This window comes from Oncorhynchus clarkii, chromosome 5 (assembly GCF_045791955.1).
Source record: "Oncorhynchus clarkii lewisi isolate Uvic-CL-2024 chromosome 5, UVic_Ocla_1.0, whole genome shotgun sequence".
In the NCBI taxonomy this organism is placed as follows: domain Eukaryota; kingdom Metazoa; phylum Chordata; class Actinopteri; order Salmoniformes; family Salmonidae; genus Oncorhynchus; species Oncorhynchus clarkii.
The window spans coordinates 59,607,303-59,631,318 of record NC_092151.1 but is presented as its reverse complement, the minus strand read 5'-3'; the positions used below and the strand labels follow the sequence as shown (position 1 = coordinate 59,631,318).

Sequence of the window (24,016 nt, the reverse complement as noted above, 5' to 3'; positions counted from 1 at the left end):
AGATGGTAACTGTGTGAACAGGCTGTGGCTCGGGTGGATACTTCAATCTTTTGTCTTCCCCATTCACCCTCTGAATGGCACACATACACAGTCCATGTCTCAATTGTTACAATGCTTAGAAATCCTTCTTTAACCTGTCTCTTCCCCTTCCCCTACACTGATTGAAGTGGATTTAACAAGTGACATCAATAAGCGATCATAGCTTTCACCTGGACTCATCTGGTCAATCTATGCCATGGAAAGAGCAGATGTTCCTAATGTTTTGTACACTCAGTATAAACCTCAGACCCAACGTACACTGATCAAGATATGGTTTTCAAAATACAGAACATGTCCTGTGATCAATGTTCCAGAACTCTGACTTTTTTGTATTTGCCAAGACAAACAAAGACAAAGTTGTTTTTGGCATGTACTTCATGTTTCTCAACAGTCTCACCTGAGTGGAGAGAATAATAAGGGACGAGATAGATAGATACAGTTCATCTGAAAGCTATTGCTGTAATGTCCAAAGGAAACATGTCCAAGGGGTAAATGTCCAAGGGGTAAACATTTGAGTTAGAGCAGATATTCACTGCTAGTGACTCAGTGCTCAGTGCATACAAGTTAGATGTGTTTATTTAAAAGGAGCACGGGGATATGAAGTACCGACTAAAGTATCTCTGTGTAAGCACGGTGTGAATTAGCTTTTTATTACATTCTTGCTCATCCACTCAACAAGTTTTTGCACGGACCGAACTGTCATTCCAATCAGAAATGTTGAGTTAAAACTGAAATTAATTTAGTAATTGTGTAATTAAGTGTGTACCAAGTTCCCCTTTGCTATTATCTCTGTCTATTCATTTTGACATATCTTCTGCACAGGTGCTTTCAACACTTCATTATAATATTCAGGAGAGGGAACTTTTGAACTGTAGAAAGAATCATTTGTTTTTCATTGAGGGACAATGAATTCAAGTAGCAACCACATTGACTCAGCTAAGACACAAAGCAACCCAGAACCTTAGCATGTCAAACAAACCATTCCCAAAGATTACATGGGATGATGGATATGATTAGTTATTCCTTATCATAATGCTCCAGTCAGAAAATATCTATTGGTGTTCTTTCAATTTGATTTATTAGCTTGCACTCTTGAAGACAAAAGGACATAGTCAAAGCCATTTTTAGACCTATTGAGCATAGCATAAAAAATGATAAATTCTAAGGGTTCAAGTCAAGTCAGGACTCCACTTTGGCACTAGCTTGGAGGTAATTTGATAGTTTGTCTCTCCATCATTTGTTCACATGCTTGCCTTAACAGGATAAAGGCAAGATTGGGGTTCGTCTCATTATTGCAAAATGTACTGCATTGTCAGACTGCCAATTAATGGAGAAACATGACAGGTGCAGGTGCAAACTTGTAGAACCTACGCACAAGAATTTGAGAAAAGTGAAAGTGTTGACAGCTTCTATCACTGCTTAGAGCACAGAGATTAGGAATACTCTCATGGGAAAATAGTGTTGAGTAAGAGAAGAGGAGAGTTCGAGAAACTGCTAATGTTTATACAAACTAATGGTCTTGATTTTTATGAGAGTATAAGTTGGTCTCGAGGCCAGAGCTGGCCCCACCCGTTCTGGCTGGATGCCAGCTTCCACCCGGCAAATGCGGGACGCCCGCACCAGAGCCGCCGCCGTAAAGAGGGCCCACCCGGACCCTCCCCTTGAGAGTCAGGTTTTGCGGCCGGAGTCCACACAGCTGTCCATCGTTGCCTCTGATTGGGAACCATACTTAGGTACCCTTTTTCCCAAAGGTGTTTGTGGGAGGTTGACTTTCTTTATGGCACTTAGCCTTAAGCTTCACGGTTTTGGTTTGTAGTGTGTATTGTTTTGTTCGCCGTCTTCTTTCTTTATTAAAGAACATGTGCACTCACCACGCTGCACCTTGGTCCTCTCCTTTGAACAGCCGTGACATTTCTCTTGAGCATTAATGTGCACCCCCAATTGCAAATATGTGAACGAAGTATATCAGTAAAGCATTTATAAAATGATTGTATATATTTAGCTTCATAAGCAATGTGTTACTGCAGTTTAATTGCATGATATCAAAGTAAAGACATTAATTTTTAGACAAAACATTGCCCTTCCAAGCCATTGAATAGCCAAAATTAAGATCTGTGCACGTGCTCTACTATGTACAAGAAATCTGTTTTACACATTTTAGAATGTTGTGAGAATGTTGAGCACTTTATATAATTTACAAGTATATAAACTGAAGATTATATTTGTTATATTTACATGAACTTTTAAGTGTTTAAGGATAAAAAAGTATTGTAGACCTAAGTAGAGCAATGAAAATATCAGGACATGGGCCCACACTTGGTGCCTGACTCCCTTACAATTCATATCTGGACAAAGCACTTTTCCTGTATCACAACAAAGAAAGATTAGCCATGCCCTTGCACAACCCCGGTTATATTTTGATGAAGCACTGGACTAAGTAGGCTTGGAAGATAGGCAAAGGATTAATAGCACTCAGTCTGCCTCTTGCTGTAAGCCTATTGAACAGAACATAGGCCTATTGAGTAAAGTGACGGTCACAACAAGCTGAAGTCAATTACTGTAGACTTGTTAGTCCATAAGCCTCAATAGAATTAATGGACTGTACATTACAAACCAGATCCTGTAATCTTAACCACGGTTTCTTTTCATCACAGATTTCTGAGGCATACTGAAATGTAATGAATAATGTGAGCACAAGATGGTGGTATTTATCTACCTATCCTCTGTACTACGATGAATAAGCAACAGCAGATCCCTGAGAGAGTGGTGTGTGTGTGTGTGTGTGTGTGTGTGAGTGAGTGAGAGTATGCACATGTCTGCACGGGTGTGTTTGCGTCTTGTCCATGGAGCACCACTGGTCTCTGAGATATTGCTAACTGATCCCTCAGATAGTTGTCTGAGAACTTCAGTTCTCAAATGTTTGATTTCAATGTAAGTGGTCCTCCAAAAGTGTTTGTTTTAATCCTAAGAGAAGATCCATAACTTGCCAGTCCCGGGTACAAAAACTGTTACGAAACCATGGTCTATAGCATAACACAGACATTAGTTGGGTTGTGCTTGACCATAACAGCAGTGGCGTCCATCTCTTGGTAGTGACAAAGTCCTTAGGGTAGAGGCCTGCATATCCCACATCCTCCACGGACCTCCTCTTCTGGATGTGGTGGAGGAGGATACGGTAGGTCCCCGTCAGGGGGTTGCAATTGTCTGTACAGGTGTTGCTCTGCAGATGGACCGCCATGAAGCCCAGGCCAGAAAAGGCCAACTTCACCTCCTGCTCCTCCAAGCACAGGACCTGGGTGACCATGAAGTAGAGGAGGATGCCCAATGCCCAGATGTCCACGTAACGACCCATGTAGCCTTTCTCTTTGAAGAGCTCTGGAGCGGCGTAGGATGTGGAACCACAGAATGTGGTGAGGACCTCGGTTGGACCAGTCACTATGCTGAAGCCAAGGTCTCCCACCTTGATGCAGTAGCTGGTGGTATAGAAGACATTCTCTGCTTTCATGTCTCGGTGGACAATGTTGTCGTCGTGCTGGAATGATAACAAAAAGGGGTGGGGTGGGGGTGTGTTGGTTGGATGTTGCTACAAAATTAAGATGATTCAGAGGGGTTGGGTTAAATGCGGAAGAGACATTTCAGTTGAATGCATTCAGTTGTGCAACTGACTAGGTATCCCCCTTTCTCTTTGCCTCTCTAAATCAAGCAAGCAAGATTACAATCATTGGATACACACTGGTAAATCATGACTGTACACATAAATGATGCATTGATGAGAAAGTTACTCACCCAATCCTCAAGCAGCCCTAATCATGGAGTGGAATTGACATCTGTGCGTGTCTACTGTTCAAAGCTTTCAATGGGCATAGCTCAACATGTGTTTGATGGCTGAGGGGATCTGGGCAAAGATGAGCTTGATCTCCAGGTCAGACAAATGGCCACCAGTTGGCGATACGTGAGTAGAGATCCCCTCCACCACCATACTCCATCACCAGGTGCAGGAACTTGGTGGTCTCTATCACCTCGTAATGCCCATTTTGCTACATTTTCCGAAGTGGTATCAGTTGTAGACTGCTCAACTCTCATTCTTGCTACTCTATCAGTCAGACTTGACGAATGAATGAACCAAATAACTATTTAACCTCTTGCACTTAGCCATCCCGGATCCGGGATCGTGAATACAGCCTCAAGCTCATTACCATAACGCAACGTTAACTATTCATGAAAATCGCAAATGAAATGAAATAAATATGCTAGCTCTCAAGCTTAGCCTTTTGTTAACAACACTGTCATCTTCAAAATATGCTTCTCAACCATAGGAAAACCATTTGTGTAACAGTAGCTAGCTAGCGTAGCATTTAGCGTTAGCGTTAGCATTCAGCAGGCAACATTTTCACAAAAACCAGAAAAGCATTCAAATAAAATCATTTACCTTTGAAGAACTTCAGATGTTTTCAATGAGGAGACTCTGTTAGATAGCAAATGTTCAGTTTTTCCTGAAAGATAATTTGTTTAGGAGAAATCGCTCCGTTTGGTGCGTCACGTTTGGCTACCAAAAAAACCCGAAAATCCAGTCATCAAAACGCCGAACTTTTTTCCAAATTAACTCCATAATATCGACTGAAACATGGCAAACGTTGTTTAGAACCAATCCTCAAGGTGTTTTTCACATATCTCTTCGATGATATATCGTTCGTGGAAGTGTGCTTTCTCTCCTGAATCCCAGGAGAAAATGCCCGCACCTGAAGATTACGCACCAATTTAGACAAAGGACACCGGGCGGACCCCTGGAAAATGTAGTCTCTTATGGCCAATCTTCCAATGATATGCCTACAAATACGTCACAATGCTGCAGACATCTTGAAGAAACGACAGAAAGGCCAGGCTCGTTCGTGGTGCATTCACAGCCATATAAGGATACAATGGAAAACAGAGCTTCAGAAATTCTGCTAATTTCCTGTTTGAAGTTTCATCTTGGTTTCGCCTGTAGCATGAGTTCTGTGGCACTCATAGACTCAATCAGTTGTAGACTGCTCAACTCTCATTCTTGTTACTCTATCAGTCAGACTTGACGAATGAATGAACCAAATAACTATTTAACTAACTATTGAAAGGATGATGAACTAATAAACGGTAGCCCTCCTTACCTTTATTCAAGGTATGAAACCCCCAATCTAACATTGTCGCATCCTATTTCCCCCCTGAGTTCGTAGAAGGAGATCCTTCGGCCCAGTATAAGGTCGTTAACCACCCTTCGGTCTAGGGTCAGTTCTGATATAATAGGAAGGGCTGGAAGGACTTTGGGTGAATTGTTCACCGATTCTCACTCGTCTCACTTGTCCTCGCATTTCAGGCTAGTCTGGATTTGAGTTCTAAAGGCGCAAAAAAATATATATATAATCAAAATTATAGGTGAGATTTTATACAGCTTGCAGGAGACCCAAAGTCAGCTTGCAGGAGACCCAAAGTCAGCTTGCAGGAGACCCAAAGTCAGGTGGCAGGCGCCCAAAGTCAGGTGGCAGGCGCCCAAAGTCAGGTGGCAGGCGCCCAAAGTCAGGTGGCAGGCGCCCAAAGTCAGGTTGCAGGCGCCCGATCTGCCACAAGAAGTCGCTAGAGTACGATGGGACAAGGAAATCCCGGCTGGCCAAACCCTCCCCTAACCTGGCTGACGCTGGGCCAATTGTACTCCACCTCATGGGTCTCCATGTCCCGGTCACTGACACAACCTGGGATCGAACTTGGGTCTGTATTGACACCTCAAGCACTGCGATGGAGCGATGGAGTGCCTTAGACCACTATGCCACTCTGGAGGCCCAAGAGGTGAGATTTTAATTTGGATGAGATTCACAGTGTTCGATAGCAGGGACTCCGATTTGGAACTAGGGTAATAGAACTACATTGTTAATCAATTTCAACCTGGTTGCCATCTTCCATGGAATCTCCAGTTGGCTGTATTATTCACATATACCGAACAAAAATATAAACGCAACATGATAATCCATCCACTTGATAGGTGTGGCATATCAATTAGCTGATTAAACAGCATGATCATTATACCTTGTGCTGGGGACAATAAAAGGCCACTCTAAAATGTGCGATTTTGTCACAAAACACAATGCCACAGATGTCTCAAGTTTTGAGGGAGCGTGCAATTGGCATGCTGACTGCAGGAATGTCCACCAGAGCTGTTGCCAGAGAATTGAATGTTAATTTCTCTACCATAAGCCGCCTCCAATGTCGTTTTAGAGAATTTGGCAATACGTCCAATCGACCTCACAACTGCAGACCACGTGTATGGCGACGTGTGGGCAAGCGGTTTTCTGACGTCAATGTTGGAAACAGATTGCCCCATGGTGGAGGGCAGGTTATGGTATGGGCAGGCATAAGCTACGGACAATTAACAAAATTGAATTTTATTGATGGCAAATTGAATGCACAGAGATAACATGAGGTCCCGGAGGGGTCGGGAGACACTGTGGCCCCATCCGACGATACCCCTGGACAGTGCAAAACAGGCAGGATATAGCCAAAGCACAGCCCCATACCACTAGAAGGATATCTTCAACCACCAACTTACCATCCTCAGACAAGGCTGAGTATGGCCCACAAAGATCTCCGCCACAGCACAACTCAAGGGGGGGGCGCCAACCTGGACAGGAAGATCACATCAGTGACTCAAACCACTCAAGTGACGCACCCCTATGTACAGATCCTTGTGCACGGTCCCATGTCACAAGAATCTGTACATAATTCCTGAAAGCTGAAAATGTCTCTATTATTCCATGGCCTGCATACTCACCAGACGTCACCCATTGAGAATGTTTGGAATGCTCTGGATCGACGTGTACGACAGCGTATTCTAGTTCCCAGCAATATCCAACAACTTCGCACAGCCATTGAAGAGGAGTGGGAGAACATTCCACAGGCCACAATCAAATGCCTGATCAACTCTATGCAAAGGAGATGTGTCGCATTGCATGAGACAAATGGTGGTCATACCAGTTACTGACTGGTTTTCTGATCCACGCCCCTACCTTTAAAAAAAAAGATCTGTAACCAACAGATGCATAATATCTGTATTCCCAGACTTGTGAAATCCATATATTAGCGCCTAATGAGTGTAGATAAAGAGGAGGAAACAGTTTAAAAGACGATTTTTAAGCCTTTAGACAGTTGAGACATAGATTGTGTATGTGTGCCATTCAGATGGTGAATGGGCAAGACAAAATATTTAAGTGCCTCTGAACGAGAAATGGTAGTAGGTGCCAGGCGCACTGGTTTGTGTCAAGAACTGCAACGGTGCTGGGTTTTTCAAGCTCAGCAGTTTCCCCTTTGTATCAAGAATGGTCCACCACCCAAAGGACATCCAGCCAACTTGACACAACTGTGGGAAGCATTGGAGTCAACATGAGCCAGCATCCCTGTGGAACCCTTTCGACATCTTGGAGACCATGCCCCAACGAATTGAGGCTGTTCAGAGGCTGCAACTCAAGTGGGGGAATGCAACTAAATATTAGGAAGGTGTTCTTAATGTTTTGTACACTCAGTTTATATTAGGCTGGCAGCACCTTTGCTATCATGTGCAGGACTAGTTAATGAGGCCTTAGTCCGATGAGGTCAGAGCAGAGCATCTTATTTCTGGCCTATCCCTCAATTAAATAAAACATGAATCAAACTGAATCAAAATAAATGAATGGCCTGTTTGACCATTTAAGTATTTCATGCTAATTTGATATCCATGCCATCCTAGTACATTGCTCTGGTAAGAGCAAGAATACAGAAATGAAATGTTAAAATATGATGGAAGTGCATCCCATTGTTCTGTAATGTATAACCAATGTAGCCTTCAGACAATACACTTGAGAAGACTATTATGTCATGAGGGCCTAAGAGAAGCCTTTTTTGTTGAGAAGCCTTTTTGTCCTAGACTTGGCACTCCGGTACCGCTTGCCATGCGGTAGTAGAGAGAACAGACTATGACTAGGGTGGCTGGGGTCTTTGACAATTTTTAGGGCCTTCCTCTGACACCGCCTGGTGGAAAGGTCCTGGATGGCAGGCAATTTAGCCCCAGTGATGTAGTGCCTTGCGGTCAGAGGCCGAGCAGTTGCCGTACCAGGCAGTGAGGCAACCAGTAAGGATGCTCTCGATGTTGCAGCTGTAGAACCTCCAGTCTGCCAAGTCATAGGCTAATTTGTCCATCGGACTGCTAGATGGTGAAGCGTGATTCATCACTCCAGAGAAAGTGTTTCCACTAGTCCAGAGTCCAAGCTTTACACCACGGCTGCTCGGCCATGGAAACCCATTTCATTAAGCTCCCGACTAACAGTTCTTGTGCTGACGTTGCTTCCCGGAGGCAGTTTGGAACTTGGTAGTGAGTATTGCAACCGAGGACAGACAATTTTTATGTGATACGTGCTTCAGCACTCCCGTTCTGTGAGCAGGTTTTGCCTACCACTTCAAGGCTGAGCCTTTGTCACTCCTAGATGTTTCCACTTCACAATAACAACACTTACAGTTGTTCAGGGCAGCTCTAGCAGGGCAGAAATTTGACCAACTGACTTTTTGGAATGGTGGCATCCTATGACGGTGTCACGTTGAAAGTCACTGAGCTCTTCAGTAAGGCCATTCTACTGCCAATGTTTGTCTATGGAGATTGTTCAATTTTATACACCTGTAATCCACTCATTTGAAGAGTTGTCTACATACTTTTGTATATACAGTGCATTCAGGAAGTATTGAGACCCCTTGACTTTTTCCACATTTTGTTATGTTACTGCCTTATTCTAAAATTGATGAAATTGTTGCTGTTTTTTCCACAGCCTACCCCATAATGACACAGGCTTGATGGGGAATGTTGCAGCACAGCTATTTCAGGTCTCTCCAGAGATAATCGATTTGGTTCAAGTGCAGGTTCTGGCTGGGCCCCTCAAGGACATTCAGATACTTGTCCCAAAGCCACTCCTGTGTTGTCTTGGCTGTGTGCTTAGGATCATTGTCCTGTTGGAAGGTGAACCTTCGCCCCAGCCTGAGGTCCTGAGCAGGTTTTCTTCAAGGATCTCTCTGTACTTTTCTCCGTTCATCTTTCCCTCGATCCTGACTGGTCTCCCAGTCCATGCCGCTGAAAAACATCCCCACAGCATGATGCTGCCACCACCATGTTTCACCGTACGGATGGTGCCCGGTTTCCTCCAGACGTGATGCTTGCCATTCAGGCCAAAGAGTTCAATCTTGGATTCATCAGAGTATCTTGTTACTCATTCTCTGAGAGTCTTTAGGTGCCTTTTGGGCAACTCCAAGCGGGCTGTCATGTGCCTATTGCCGATGAGTGGCTTCCGTTTGGACACGCTATCATAAAGGCCTGATAGGTGGAGTGCTGCAGAGATGGTTGTCCTTCTGGAAGGTTCTCCCATCTCCACAGAGGAACTCTAGATCGCTGTCAAAGTGACCATCGGGTTCTTGGTCACCTCCCTGACTGCTCATTTTGGCTGGGCGAATGATGGAGGCCACTGTGTTAATGGGGACCTTCAAAGCTGCAGAAATGCTTTGGTACCCTTCCCCAGGTCTGTGCCTTGACACAATCCTGTCTCTGCACTCTACGGACAGTTATTTTGACTTTATGGCTTGGTTTTTGCTCTGACATGCACTGTGAACTGTGGGACTTTATATTGACAGGTGTGTGCCTTTCCAGATCATGTCCAATCATTTGAATTTGCAACAGGTGGACTCCAATCAAGTTGTAGAAACATAATTGATGATCAATGGAAACAGGATGCACCTGAGCTCAATTTCGAGTCTCATTGCAAGCATCTGAATACTTAGGGAAAACCGGTATTTATTTATTTTATTTTTTATGTGTTTGCAAAAATAATGAGGTATTGTATGCAGATTGCTTTGGATTCCTTATTTATTGAATCAATTTTAGAATAAGGCTGTAATGTAACAAAACGTGGAAAATGTCAAGGGGTCTGAATATTTTCTGAAGGCAGTGTCCCTTATGGCTTAATTAGATACCGACATAGATAAAGCAGCACTATTTCACATTAATCTAATCTAGGCTTATTATCACTTAAACATTGAGCAATATTGAAAGGTGGGCCTATCAAATTCAATATGTATCACAGGTCTATCTACAAACAATTCAAACAATGAGTAATTGAACACATTTCTAATGTATTGGATGAGCAGTAATAGAGAGATGAAGATGTACATGTTATGTAACAAATATGATGAGGTTGTTCATTAGGATCGTGATCTGTCATCTTTTCTTTTTAGCAGCCTCGCGGTTCTGTAGTCAATGTTTCACAACGTTTAGGAGCGCTAAGAAGTTGTGAACATTCACCAATGGCTTAAACCAAATATTTGTTTGGCCATGGTTCAAGCCAATCCTCACCTCATGAAGTCGGCCATTCCACCAATCACACACAATGAATAGTTGGCGGGAGTGGAAGGGGAGGAACATTCGAATGTATTATTCACTAATCAGAACTAGGCACGTTTTTGACAACTCGTTTGTGTACAAGATAATGGCGTCAACTGTTGCAGTGCCTGTCGCCCCTACAGTGTCGGACCCAGAGCGGTGTGAAGGCGAGGAAGAGTTACGGGGGCTCGAGGCTGAAGAAGAGAGTAACCAACATACTGGGCCCGTTGCAGCACCCTCCCAGAACCGTCTAGCGAAGTTACCGCTGTCCCGTATCAAGGCACTGATGAAAGCGGACCCAGACGTGTCCCTCGCTAGTCAAGAGTCTGTGTTTATCATTGCTAAAGCCACAGTAAGTTTAAAGTATTACATTAGCTACCCCTAGCAGTATTATTTTGTTTTCATATTTTGTAGCCTACATTCAAGGTGGGTTAAGTCATGTTGCTAGCCAGTTTATTTACATTTTAATTTAGGAGATGGGATTATCCAGAGCAATATACAGGAACAATTAGGGTTAAGTGCCTTGCTCAAAGGCACATTGACTGATTTTTCACCTACTCGGCTTTGGGATTCAGCAACGCTCTAAACGGTTAGAGTATAGAGCCCCACAGTGAAGTGTCATAAAACCTAGCGGTCAAACAGGGAAATGGTTCCAATCGTTTTTCCACCATTCATTTTTCAAAAAAATGTCACATAAAGCTTACTTACATTTTGTAGATTTAAAAAAAATATATATATACATTTTCACTGCATCTTGAATAGCCTACACAGACGTTTTGGTTTTGCAGCCGCCTTCAGTGTGTAGGTGCAATTCTCTTTTAATTCAAAACAGCATTTGAACAACTGATGAGGAGCAGGTGCTTCTAATCAGGGTTGTCACTCATCTGCCAATCAGGGATGTGGCTTTCCTGGTCTACCTGTATTCAAGTTAGTCCCAAATAAATACAGAATTATAGGGTAAGGATGCAGGCACGAAGGGCAATTCATGAATCAATTGACTTAGGTGTCTGCTCACTTGGTTACATTATATGAATTCATGAGATGGCTTACTGCAAAGGACATCAGGCTCAGCCGTTCATAAATATGTGGGACTGACTCATAAACGATATGCAAAATCTGGACAGTGTTCTTGTATAAAGTGTTCTTGTATAAAGTATCACAGTTTATACAACGGGTGGGTCTCATCCTGAATGCTTCATTAGCTCATTGTTATGGATGTATCCAAATAAATGTCACGAGAAAACAGCTTAAACAAATGCAGCTACTTTGCTGTAATTCTGGCTGCACTGTTTGACATGACTCGAAGTTAGCTGTAGTGCAAATCAAATTGTATTGGTCACGTACACATTTAGCAGATGTTATTGCATCCTAGCTCCATTAATTCTGTAATATTTAACAATTATCAATAAAACACACATCTAAAAATAAATGAATTATAAGAAATAAATATTAGGACGAGCAATGTCGGAGTGATATTGACTAAAATACAGTAGAATAGAATACAGTATATAAACTCAGAAAAAAAGAAACGTCCTCTTACTGTTTATTTTCAGCAAACTTAACATGTGTAAATATTTGTATGAGCATAACAAGATTTAACAACTGAGACATAAACTGAACAAGTTCCACAGACATGTGGCTAACAGAAATGGAATAATGTGACCCTGAACAAAGGGGGGGCCACCAGCTGCATTAAGTACTGCAGTGCATCTCCTCCTCATGGACTGCACCAGATTTGCCAGTTCTTGCTGTTCTTGCCCCACTCTTCCACCAAGGCACCTGCAAGTTCCTGGACATTTCTGGGGGGAATGGCCCTGGCCCTAGCCCTCACCCTCCGATCCAACAGGTCCCAGACGTGCTCAATGGGATTGAGATCTGGGCTCTTCGCTGGCAATGGCAGAACACTGACATTCCTGTCTTGCAGGAGATCACGCACAGAACGAGCAGTATGGCTGGTGACATTGTCATGCTGGAGGGTCATGTCAGGATGAGCCTGCAGGAAGCGTACCACATGAGGGAGGAGGATGTCTTCCCTGTAAAGCTCAGCATTGAGATTGCCTGCAATGACAACAAGCTCAGTCCGATGATGCTGTGACACACCATCCCAGACCATGACGGACCCTCCACCTCCAAATCAATCCTGCTCCAGAGTACAGGCCTCGGTGTAACGCTTGTTCCTTCGACGAAAGACAGGAATCTGACCATAGCCCATGGTGAGACAAAACCACGACTCGTCAGTGAAGATCACTTTTTGCCAGTACTGTCTGGTCCAGTGATGGTGGGTTTGTGCCCATAGGCGACGTTGCCTGTGATGTCTGGTGAGGATCTGCCTTACAACAGGCCTACAAGCCCTCAGTCCAGCCTCTCTCAGCCTATTGCAGACAGTCTGAGCACTGATGGAGGGATTGTGCATTCCTGGTGTAACCCGGGCAGTTGTTGTTGCCATCCTGTACCTGTGTGATGTTCAGATGTACCGATCCTGTGCAGGTGTTGTTACACGTGGTCTGCCACTGCGAGGACGATCAGCTGTCCGTCCTGTCTCCCTGTAGCGCTGTCTTAGGTGTCTCACAGTACGGACATTGCAATCTATTGTCCTGGCCACATCTGCAGTCCTCATGCCTCCTTGCAGTATGCCTAAGACACGGTCACGCAGATGAGCAGGGACCCTGGGCATCTTTATTTTGGTGTTTTTCAGAGTCAGTAGAAAGGCCTCTTTTAGTGTCCTAAGTTTTCATAACTGTAACCTTAATTGCCTACCTTAATGTTCTTTCCACAGGTACATGTTCATTAATTGTTTATGATTCATTGAACAAGCATGGGAAACAGTGTTAAACAGTGTTAAAAGTTATTTGGATTTTTACGAATTATTTTTGAAAGACCGGGTCCTGAAAAAGGGACCTTTCTTTTTTTTTGATGAGTTTGCATACGAAATGAGTAAAGCAGTGTGTAAACATTATTAAAGTGACCAGTGATTCTATGTATATAGGGCAGCAGGGTTGAGCAACCGGGTGGTAGCCGACTAGTGTTGGCTATTTAACAGTCAGATGGCCTTGAGATATAAGCTGTTTTTCAGTCTCTCGGTCCCAGCTTTGATGCACCTGTACTGACCTCGCCTTCGGGGGTGAACAGGCTGTGGCTCAGGTGGTTGATGTCCTTGATGATCTTTTTGACCTTCCTGTGACATCGGGTGCTGTAGGTGTCCTGGAGGGCAGGCAATGTGCCACCGATGATGCGTTGGGCAGACCACCCAAGAAGCTGGTGTTTGGATGATATATTTTCACGGTTTGCCTGCCTAACACCTGTGCCAATATATCCTCCAAACACTGGCCTCTCGGGCATGATCACTTAATGAGTCATAATACCCATGGAGCCTAGCGGTCAAACAGGCAAATGGTTCCAGTCGTTATTCCACCGCTTAAAATAAGGAGGCTGCCGCGACGGGCCCAGTTTGTTGGTTGTTCTCTTCTTCAGCCTCGTTCCCCCGTAACTCTTCCTCGCCTGACCACCGCTCTGGGGCCGACCCAGTAGGTGCCACAGGGGCGACAGACACCAACAGTTGACACCGGTTATCAAAACGTCACAGTAAGCCTACACAAAACACAGCCCTTATTTGAAGTTTTTCTAAAATGCCCTATGGGAAAAATGAATGGTGGAAAAACTATTGGAACAATTTCCCTGTTTGACCGCTAGGTTTTATGGGTATTATGACTGATATTGTGGTACTCTATTCCAGATACAGAGTGAAGTTGGGGAGGATTTTAGGAAGGACCTACTTTATGTTCCTTGTAGTTCACTGGTCATCAACTGTTGAGCTACTTGGTGTGCAGGCTTTTGTTTCAACCCAGCACCAACACATCATTGCTGTAAAAGCAATATCTAGCTTAGCTACCTAAGATGACATATTTGTACTTTTTTAAAAACCTTTTATTTAACCAGGAAAGTCAGTTAAGAACAAATTCTTATTTACAGTGACGGCCTAGGAACAGTGGGTTAACTGCCTTGTTCAGGGGTAGAACGACAGATTTTTACATTGTCAGCTCGGGGATTCGATCTAGCAACCTTTCAGTTACTGGCCCAATGCGCTAACCACTAGGCTACCTGCCGCACATTCACGTTACTGTAGTCACAATGTAGTTGTGTTATATGTTACAGCGACGTTACTGACTGTTTACTGAACTTCATGTGTTCCAGGAACTCTTTGTTGAGATGATTGCCAAAGATGCCCTGGTGTATGCCCAGCAAGGAAAGAGGAAAACTTTGCAGAGGAAAGATTTAGGTTAGTAATGTCAAGCAGACATGATCATATAGTACACCAATCATACCATATGATTATTGCTACGTGTAATGGTCACCACCCCTGGTTTTGGAGAGCTACATGGCATGCCAGGCTTTAGTTCCATCCCTGTACTAAACACGTGTTAGGCCTAACTGATTTAACCGATCAAGGTCTTCGTGCGGTGCTAGAATAAAAGCCTGCACACCATGTAGCTTTACAGGGCCAGGATCGGGGGTCATTTAGGCCAGCCTTTGACTTTAGTTCTTCCAGCTATTGTGTTATTTGTTGTTTCTACTAACAGACAATGCAATAGAGACCGTAGATGAGTTTGCCTTTTTGGAAGGTAAGTTCCCTTCCAAGCATCCATCTTCACTAAACCTCTACCATATTTAATTCTTTGTCAGATTGATTATAGATTTTTTTGTAATTGAATATTCACGCTGTGTTGCATTATCCTGAGTCATTGGCTGTAGTGAATCAGTGAATATATGTTTGTGTAACTGGTTTGACAAGGTTTTCTTGGTCTATGTTCTCTTTAAAGGCACTCTAGATGCCTAGACACACTCAGGAGACAGCAGGCAGTCCAAGAATCAGAGGCATTCTTCATCATAAGGACAAGAGGCATTTGGAAAACAGACTGACCTGTCTTACTTTTGAAGTGATATCGCTGAGTTGGTATTGGTCACAAGGACTTTCCTTCCTGGACATATATAAACTGTAAAGACATCAGTGATGATCCTCCCTCAGTTCGTCTTGTATGCAAGGAGTCTGCCATTTTCTATTTGTAAATAATGTGAGATTATGTTGAAATAAATCATAGTGTATAAACCTGATCATTTATAGTTCTCATTTGTTTTCTCCAAAAGTTGCGTCAGAAATAAATCCATCCTCATTAGTATACCATAGTGTCAACTGTTTAGGCAACAACTACACATTTTCCATTGTGAGGAAAATACAGTTGAGGTTGGCAGTTTACATACACCTTAGCCAAATACATTTAAACGCAGTGTTATACAATTCCTGACATTGAATCCGAGTAAAAATTCCCTGTCTTAGGACGGTTAGGATCACCACTTTATTTTAAGAATGTGAAATGTCACAATAATGATAGAGAGAATGAGTTATTTCAGGTTTTATTTGTTTCATCACATTCCCAGTGGGTCAGAAGTTTACCTACACTCAAGTAGTATTTTGTAGCATTGCCTTAAACAATTTAAACTTGGGTCAAATGTTTTGGGTTAACTTCCACAAGCTTCCCATAATAAGTTGGGTGAATTTTGGCCCATTCCTCTTGACAGAGCTGGTGTAAGTCAGGTTTGTAGGCCTCCTTGCTCTCGCATGCTTTTTCAGTTCTGCCCACAACTTTTCTATGGGATTGAGGTCAGGGCTTTGTGATGACCACTCCAATACCTTGACTTTGTTGTCCTTAAGCCATTTTGCCACAACTTTGGAAGAATGCTTGGGGCCATTGTCCATTTGGAAGACCCATTTGCGAACAAGCTTTAACTTCCTGACTGATGTCTTGATGTTGTTTCAATATATCCACATAATTTTCCATCCTCATGATGCAATCTATTTTGTGAAGTGCACCAGTCCGTCCTGCAGCAATGCACCCCACAACATGATGCTGCTACCCATGTGCTTCATGGTTGGGATGGTGTTCTCTGGCTTGCAAGCCTCCCCATTTATCCTCCAAACATAAACATGGTCATTATGGCCAAACCAGTTCTATATTTGTTTCATCAGACCAGAGGACATTTCTCCAAAACAGTACGATCTTTGTCCCCATGTGCAGTTGCATACCGTAGTCTGGCTTTTTTATGGCGGTTTTGGAGCCGTGGCTTCTTCCTTGCTGAGCGGACTTTCAGGTTATGTCGATATAGGACTCGTTTTACTGTGGATATAGATACTTTTGTACCTGTTTCCTCCAGCATCTTCACAAGGTCCTTTGCTGTTCTGGGATTGATTTGCACTTTTCGCACCAAAGAACGTTCATCTCTAGGAGACAGAATGCGTCTCCTTCCTGAGCTGTATGACAGCTGCATGGTCCCATGGTGTTTATACTTGCGCAATATTGTTTGTACAGATGAATGTGGTACCTTCAGGCGTTTAGAAATTGCACCCAAGGATGAACCAGACTTGTGGAGGTCTACAATATTTTTTAATGAGGTCTTTGCTGATTTCTTTTGATTTTCCCATGATGTCAAGCAAGAAGGCACTGAATTTATTATCCATAAATTTGTGGAGTGGTTGAAAAACGAGTTTTAATGACTCCTACCTAAGTGTATGTCAACTTCTGACTTCAACTGTATAGACTACATTTTAATAAGAAGGAAAGTACAAGACATGAGAATCTATCCACCCAAAGTAGTATAAAACCTCTAGCAGACACAATGCTTTACAGGGGGTCTAGCAAATGACCAGATCTATCTTTTGCAGATTTAAGGGTAAAGACTTCTGGCATATTATTTCCAAACGTCTATTTTTCTGTCTGTAAGCACGTAGCGTAGAGACTATATTTGGATATACCATTATATCCTGTTTGTTTTGCTGTTTCAATAAAACATCAGCCCAGAGAGAGGGACTTGATAATAAGAAAGCATAATATGAGCTTATGTTAATATTAGAATGGCTTACACCAGGACAGACGCACATGCCTGGGAAAGTGGCTGTGCTGGTGGTCTGCTGCTATGGCGAATAAAATGTATCTGGAGGAAATCAAGGCTGGACTAAAAATACAATTGTGTATGTACTCCTTGTGCATTCCTTCCTGAATAGATTCAGGTTTAGTGTATCAACAGAATAATGATTTTTGTGCATTTTTAACCCACTTCCCATGATATTACTGCAGAACATTATATAATTAATTCCCACTTTTTTTGGGATGAATTTATTTCTAACTTTTCATTAACCATATATCAAATCTAACTTGGTAACTTTTCAGTATTTCTGAGAAATTCAGTCATTGACATTTATTTATTTCCTACCACCTTTTGGCACCAGTCAATTTGGGGGGGATCACTTATTATCATCTACAGCTGTAGGATCTTAATTTGATGTAGGATCTTAACTCTGTTGTTGCTGAGAATTTTCATGATTTACATAAATTCACTGAAAACTCATACTCATACTAAATCACAATTATATTAACATTGCATGTTTTTTTTAATCCCCTTTTTCTCCCCAATTGGTATTAGTTACTCATTGCTGCAACTCCCGTACGGACTCGGGAGAGGCGAAGGTTGAGGGCCATGCGTCCTCCGAAACACAACCCAACCAAGCCGCACTGCTTTTTGACACAATGCACATCCAACCCGGAAGACAAATTTTATTTGTCACATGCGCCAAATACAACAGGTGAACAGTGAAATGCTTACTTACTAGCCCTTAACCAACAGTTTAAAAAAAAGTAAGAGATAAGAATAACAAATAATTAAAGAGCAGCAGTAAATAACAATAGCGGGGCTACCGGTACAGAGTCAATGTGCTGGGGCACTGGTGTCGAGGTAATTGAGTTAATATGTACATGTAGGTAGAGTTATTAAAGTGACTATGCATCGATAATAACCTTAGAGTAGCAGCAGCGTAGAAGAGGGGGGGGGCAATGCAAATAGTCTGGGTAGCCATTTGAATAGCTGTTCAGGAGTCTTATGGCTTGGGGGTAGAAGCTGTTTAGAAGCCTCATAGACCAAGACTTGGTGCTCCGGTACTGGTTGCCGTGCGGTAGCAAAGAGAACAGTCTATGACTAGGGTGGCTGGAGTCTTTGAACATTTTTAGGGCCTTCCTCTGACACTGCCTGGTATAGAGATCCTGGATGGCAGGAAGCTTGGCCCCGGTGATATACTGGGCCGTACGCACTACCCTCTGTAGTGCCTTGCGGTCGGAGGCTGAGCAGTTGCTGTACCAGGCAATGATGCAATCTGTCAGGATGCTCTCGATGTTGCAGCTGTAAAACCTTTTGAGGATCTGAGGACCCATGCCAAATCTTTTCAGTCTCCTGAGGGGGAATAGGTTTTGTTGTGCCCACTTCACAACTGTCTTGGTGTGCTTGGACCATGTTAGTTTGTTGGTGATGTGGACACCAAGGAACTTGAAGCTCTCAACATGCTCTCCACTACAGCCCTGTCGATGAGAATGGGGGCGTGCTCGGTCCTCCTTTTCCTGTAGTCGACAATCATCTCCTTTGTCTTGATCATGTTGAGGGAGATGTTGTCCTTGCACCACACGGTCAGGTCTCTAACCTCCCTATAGGTGGTCTTATCGTTGTCGGTGAGCAGGCCTACTACTGTTGTTATCAGCAAACTTAATGATGGTGTTGGAGTCGTGTCTGGCCTTGCAGTCATGAGTGAACAGGGAATACAGGAGGGGACTGAGCACGCACCCCTGAGGGGCCCCCGTGTTGAGATTCAGTGTGGTGGATGTTGTTACCTACCCTTACCACCTGGGGCAGGCCCGTCAGGATGTCCAGGATCCATTTGCAGAGTGAGGTGTTTAGTCCCAGGGTCCTTAGCTTAGTGATGAGCTTTGTCTGGCCCTGCGGCTTTGTGAATGTTGACCTGTTTAAATGTCTTACATCGGCTGTGGAGAGCGTATTCACAGTCGTCCAGAATAGCTGATGCTCTCATGCATGTTTCAGTGTTACCTGCCTCGAAGCAAGCATAGAAGTTATTTAGCTCGCCTGGTAGGCTCGTGTCACTGGGCAGCTCTCGGCTGTGCTTCTCTTTGTAGTCTGTAATAGTTTGCAAGCCCTGCCACATCCGATGAGCGTCGGAGCCGGTGTAATACGATTCGATCTTAGTCCTGTATTGACACTTTGCCTGTTTGATGGCTTGTCGGAGGGCATAGCGGGATTTCTTATAAGCTTCCGGGTTAGAGTCCCGCTCGTTGAAAGCGGCTCAGTGCGAATGTTGCCTGTAATCCATGGCTTCTGATTGGGGTATGTACGTACAGTCACTGTGGGGATGACGTCCTTGATGCACTTATTGTTAAAGCCAGTGACTGATGTTGTGTACTCTTCAATGCCATTGGAAGAATCCCGGAACATATTCCAGTCTATGCTAGCAAAACAGTCCTATAGTTTAGCATCTGCTTCATCTGACCACTTTTTTTTAATAGACCGAGTCACTGGTGCTTCCTGCTTTAATTTTAGCTTGTAAGCAGGAATCAGGTCAGATTTACCAAATGGAGGGCGAAGGAGAGCTTTGTATCAGTCTCTGTGTGTGGAGTAAAGGTGGTCTAGAATGTTTTTTTCTGATTGCATATTATAACATGCTAATAGAAATTAGGTAAAACTGATTTAAGTTTCCCTGCATTAAAGTCCCCGGCCACTAGGAACACCACCTCTGGATGAGCATTTTCCTGTTTGCTTATGGTGGTATACAGCTCATTGAGTGTGGTTTTAGTGACAGCATCGGTCTGTGGTACGGTATGTAGACAGCTACGAAAAATACAGAAACTCTGTAGGTAGATAGTGTGGTCTACAGTTTATCATGAGATACTCTACCTCAGGCGAGCAAAACCTTGAGACTTCCTTAGATATCGTACACAAGCTGTTTACATATATGCATAGGCCCCTGCCCCGTGTCTTACCAGAGGCTGCTATTATCTTACTTTTGGCCAGCTAATAGCCTAACGACTGACCAAGCAAAATCATGGACTAAATGTTCAAATCCTGTTGCTGCAGGATTATTTTTGCTTTGACTATAGGTCAAATTAAGATTCCACCCCTGTACCTTCTCAAATGGCAATTTAGTTTTTCTTTTGCAGCTTTTGTTATACACATCCATTTCCCCTAAATTAAAAATAAAACACCCATTTTGGAAAAGTGTTCAGTTCCCTAACTCTAAGCACAGTTAAGACCATGTTTTGCAATGATTTGAAATAATTCCTTTTGTGTGTTTAACCAAACATGTTCTGGTTTAGTTTTACAGTGTATATAAATAAACAAAGCTGTGTGAACCACATATGTTAGTTTGTCTACTCCCAGCAGAAGAATGCTAGGCAGCATAGAACATGCCAGAGTTTTTTCTGGATCAAAATGGGGCTTAGGTGGTGGGCATGGCCAATGATATGGTCATCGACGGAACATTTGAGGCCCCCCTGTTGGCTGCAGTGTCAAACTTTATCTGTTTTAAAGCGAATTTCCTGCAATTCTACAAAATGTGACGTGTTTGAGATAATGTTGCAGTTTGAAAGCTACATTTCCTGCAACTCTACACCTTGCCATGAGTCTGAGAGAAAATATGCAGTTTTAAAGATAAATCCTGCAATTATAGACATTTTGCTATGGCTGATATTATGAGTGACTCAAACATCATAGCAAAATCACTGGGGGGGGGGGGGGGGCCACATGCCATGACAAAAATACTCATAATTGCATAATTCTTTTAAATTTGAGATTTTTTTCTACTTTTATATCTGGTTTAAGTCATTTTAAATTTGCACTATGCAGAAATCGCTCTGCAATTTCCTGGTTGCTAAAACTCTAATTTGCCTGATTTCAGTTTGTGACAAAATAAGCTAGTATAGTGTAGAAAATTATTGGACCATCTAAACTGCTAACCAAAACCAAAAACATAACCAAAAATACTGTTTCAGCTGTTTGAGGCTGGTGTACTAAACCGAAAGTAAAAGACGCAAAAACAAAACTTAAGAACGGGAAGCATAGAAATAGTGCACATAGAACATATCTACCGCTTCTTAGACTTGCTTCCAAGAAGAATTACAGATTTATAACTCACCATTCTATGTGAAATTGGTTGCCCGGCCAAAAAAGCTACATAATTAAGTTTACACTAAACGTTTTCCCACCCTGATTGCATTTTTTCATTTTTTTTTTACTGTTTGGACATGGGCAGTCCGATAAAACACTTGGGTGCGGCCCAAGTCTTTTCAATGCAGAAGAAAACCTTGCATGCAGTGCCCTGGCTATAATAAAATATAATCACTACATGTTGCATGGATGGACTTCATTTTATTTTGACAGTAAATGAAGACATTCTATTAGGAATCGCTCTCATGTAAAGTAAGTATAGTTCCACCAAGACTTTTGTCAAGATCAGAACATTCAAGCAATCATTATGTACCCCTGAAGAAACTTTGTTTATACCCATTAAATTACTGTATATGCACGACTTCATTTTTATAAGTTTACTATTCCATTAGTCGGCACCGCCAACATTTTTTTGAGGGGTGTGTGTCAACTCATGCTTTTTACAAGAACAGAACATGAACTGGGGACCACCTGTAATTTAGTGTATAAAGCTGAGAAGTATTCACTTTTCAATCTTCATGAAGTTGTAGAGTAGACAATGGCCCATGATGGCTATAATCACCCATCCACTCAGAACATTCCAGATAGTACATACCAAATGTTATGTGCTTGATAAATGATACATCTCAAAATTTGACACATTTGCTCCCTGAAACCTAACCTAACACTTTGGGCTAAGCTGCCCCGGCCTGTACCACAGGTATAGTTAGCTTTGCCCTACAACATCCCCATGACATACCCATCCCTCCTCTGGCTCTCTACCTCCTCAAAGAGGAACACCGATTTAGTCGATGATTTACAGTCACAAGTTTTTTTTTGACCTTTTGTTTGAAAGTTTGTGCCTAGTATACTTTTACAGTGATCTCTTAATCGCCCCAAAGATATGCCGGAAATGTGTTTGGCTCAGGAGCAGACTGAAGTCAAGGGGAAGGTATGTTTTTGCAGCTGAAAGATTCCAGCTTGATTTCTTAAGGGTTGAATTCTTGCACGCTGCCCCCCTCTCCCCTCCCTACCTCACAGACTGCATATTTTTAATTCCAGGTCTCAGGTATGCACAGTCAGATAGTATGGATTACACTGGCCATGTCGTCTAATAAACACCACTACCTAAAGCCTAGCATTCAGCAGAGATTTACCCTGTATTCATTTACCATGTGTTTTACCACATTGTCTGTTCATGGATGTTGCAACTCTCCAGGTGTTATTCCATTGTACTATAACATAAGTAGTAGCTACTGCTGTAAAATACAAACGAGATATGGTGAAGTGACTCTTCTCAATAGTAGTTAATAGCTAAACACTTCCTTGTGGTCACTGGAAGCATTTCTTCTAAGGTACATTAAACAGCGTGTAATCAGTCTCGTCATTAAATACAAAGGTTATTTGTGTTTTCCTGTCCATTGGTTTTCAGACAAGGGTTATTTCATTTGTGTCGTTGTAACTTAGCTTTTTTTCTGTGTAAAAAAAATATTTTCATAGCATTACTTCCACTTTTTTTCAACCATGTTAATTTCGTTGAATACCAAAGGCATTAGAGAATGTGCTGTAATTCTGCAGTAGTTTCATTGCTTGGTTAGAAGGGTGGTTTTTGACTGGTGGAGAATCAGCTGGGTTCTAATGACACTCAACCTGCCACAGCAAACAGTCATTACCCAAAACCACACTCTGGGTCAGTCAATCCTCAACTGCCAACCAGTGTTGACTTTGCATCCATTTCCTCCAATAACGTAGGCCATTTTATATTTGACATTTTGTATTTAGTTATAGTACTGAATTTGGGGACTTGTCAGACACTCTGTTCAGAAAGTCAAGTAAGAAACACACTTACAAACTACTCCTACACTTTGGATGCCATCGTGCTTAGCCACATGCGTTACACTTCTGACACCAAATGTTGCAAATTTATGGGGTAGCCGTCTGGGACTTGCATTTGTGAGTCCAAGACCTTTGCCATTAAACCAAGAAAGGTCCAAGCCTCTTGAAAAGGTTGTTAGGTGTTGTATGGAGAATGATTGTTAGAATTTAGCTGCTATTTAAAGTCAGTCACAGTCCAGACTCTATTGAACATGTACAGCTGTACATTAGTTGGCAAATCGGCTTCTGTTCTCAACATGTTATCATTTCTTGTGATCTATCTAATGGTAGAGAGCTGGTTGCCGTTTTATAGTATTAGTGGTGGTTTATTTTGGGAAAAACAGACTGCATGTAACTTGCTTGTGCTTTGAACCATGTTGCTACTAGAGATGCCTTTTGTCATTTTACATGAATGAAAACAACATGAATGTATTAGTGTCATGTGTTGCACAAGCTTTGGTGTTCCCTGTATTGTGCTTGAGCAGTGACCAGTCATAACATAGCTGTAAGACTAATGGGACACACCTACAACAAGGTAGAGCAGTTTCCATGACTGCATTAGAGAATGCCATAAATCTAGATTATTTTAAGAGCTTTTTTGGGGGGAAAGCACCTTTTTGAAGAGTGGGAAAGACATGGAAATGAACACAGTGAGTGGGG

General features: G+C 42.6%; 1 protein-coding gene and 1 pseudogene across 1 annotated transcript; one reads left to right on the top strand and one right to left on the bottom strand.

Moving 5' to 3' along the window:
- Positions 1-432: 432 nt before the first annotated feature.
- On the bottom strand, positions 433-5,742 carry LOC139409730 (serine/threonine-protein kinase NIM1-like; annotated as a pseudogene).
- Positions 5,743-10,499: 4,757 nt separating this feature from the next.
- Positions 10,500-15,560, top strand: LOC139409123 (DNA polymerase epsilon subunit 4-like). Its single transcript, XM_071153856.1, has 4 exons — positions 10,500-10,805; positions 14,645-14,729; positions 15,031-15,072; positions 15,271-15,560. The coding sequence occupies exons 1-4, from the start codon at positions 10,500-10,502 to the stop codon at positions 15,285-15,287; spliced, it is 450 nt and encodes a 149-aa protein (XP_071009957.1). The 3' UTR covers positions 15,288-15,560.
- The last annotated feature ends 8,456 nt before the right edge of the window (positions 15,561-24,016 follow it).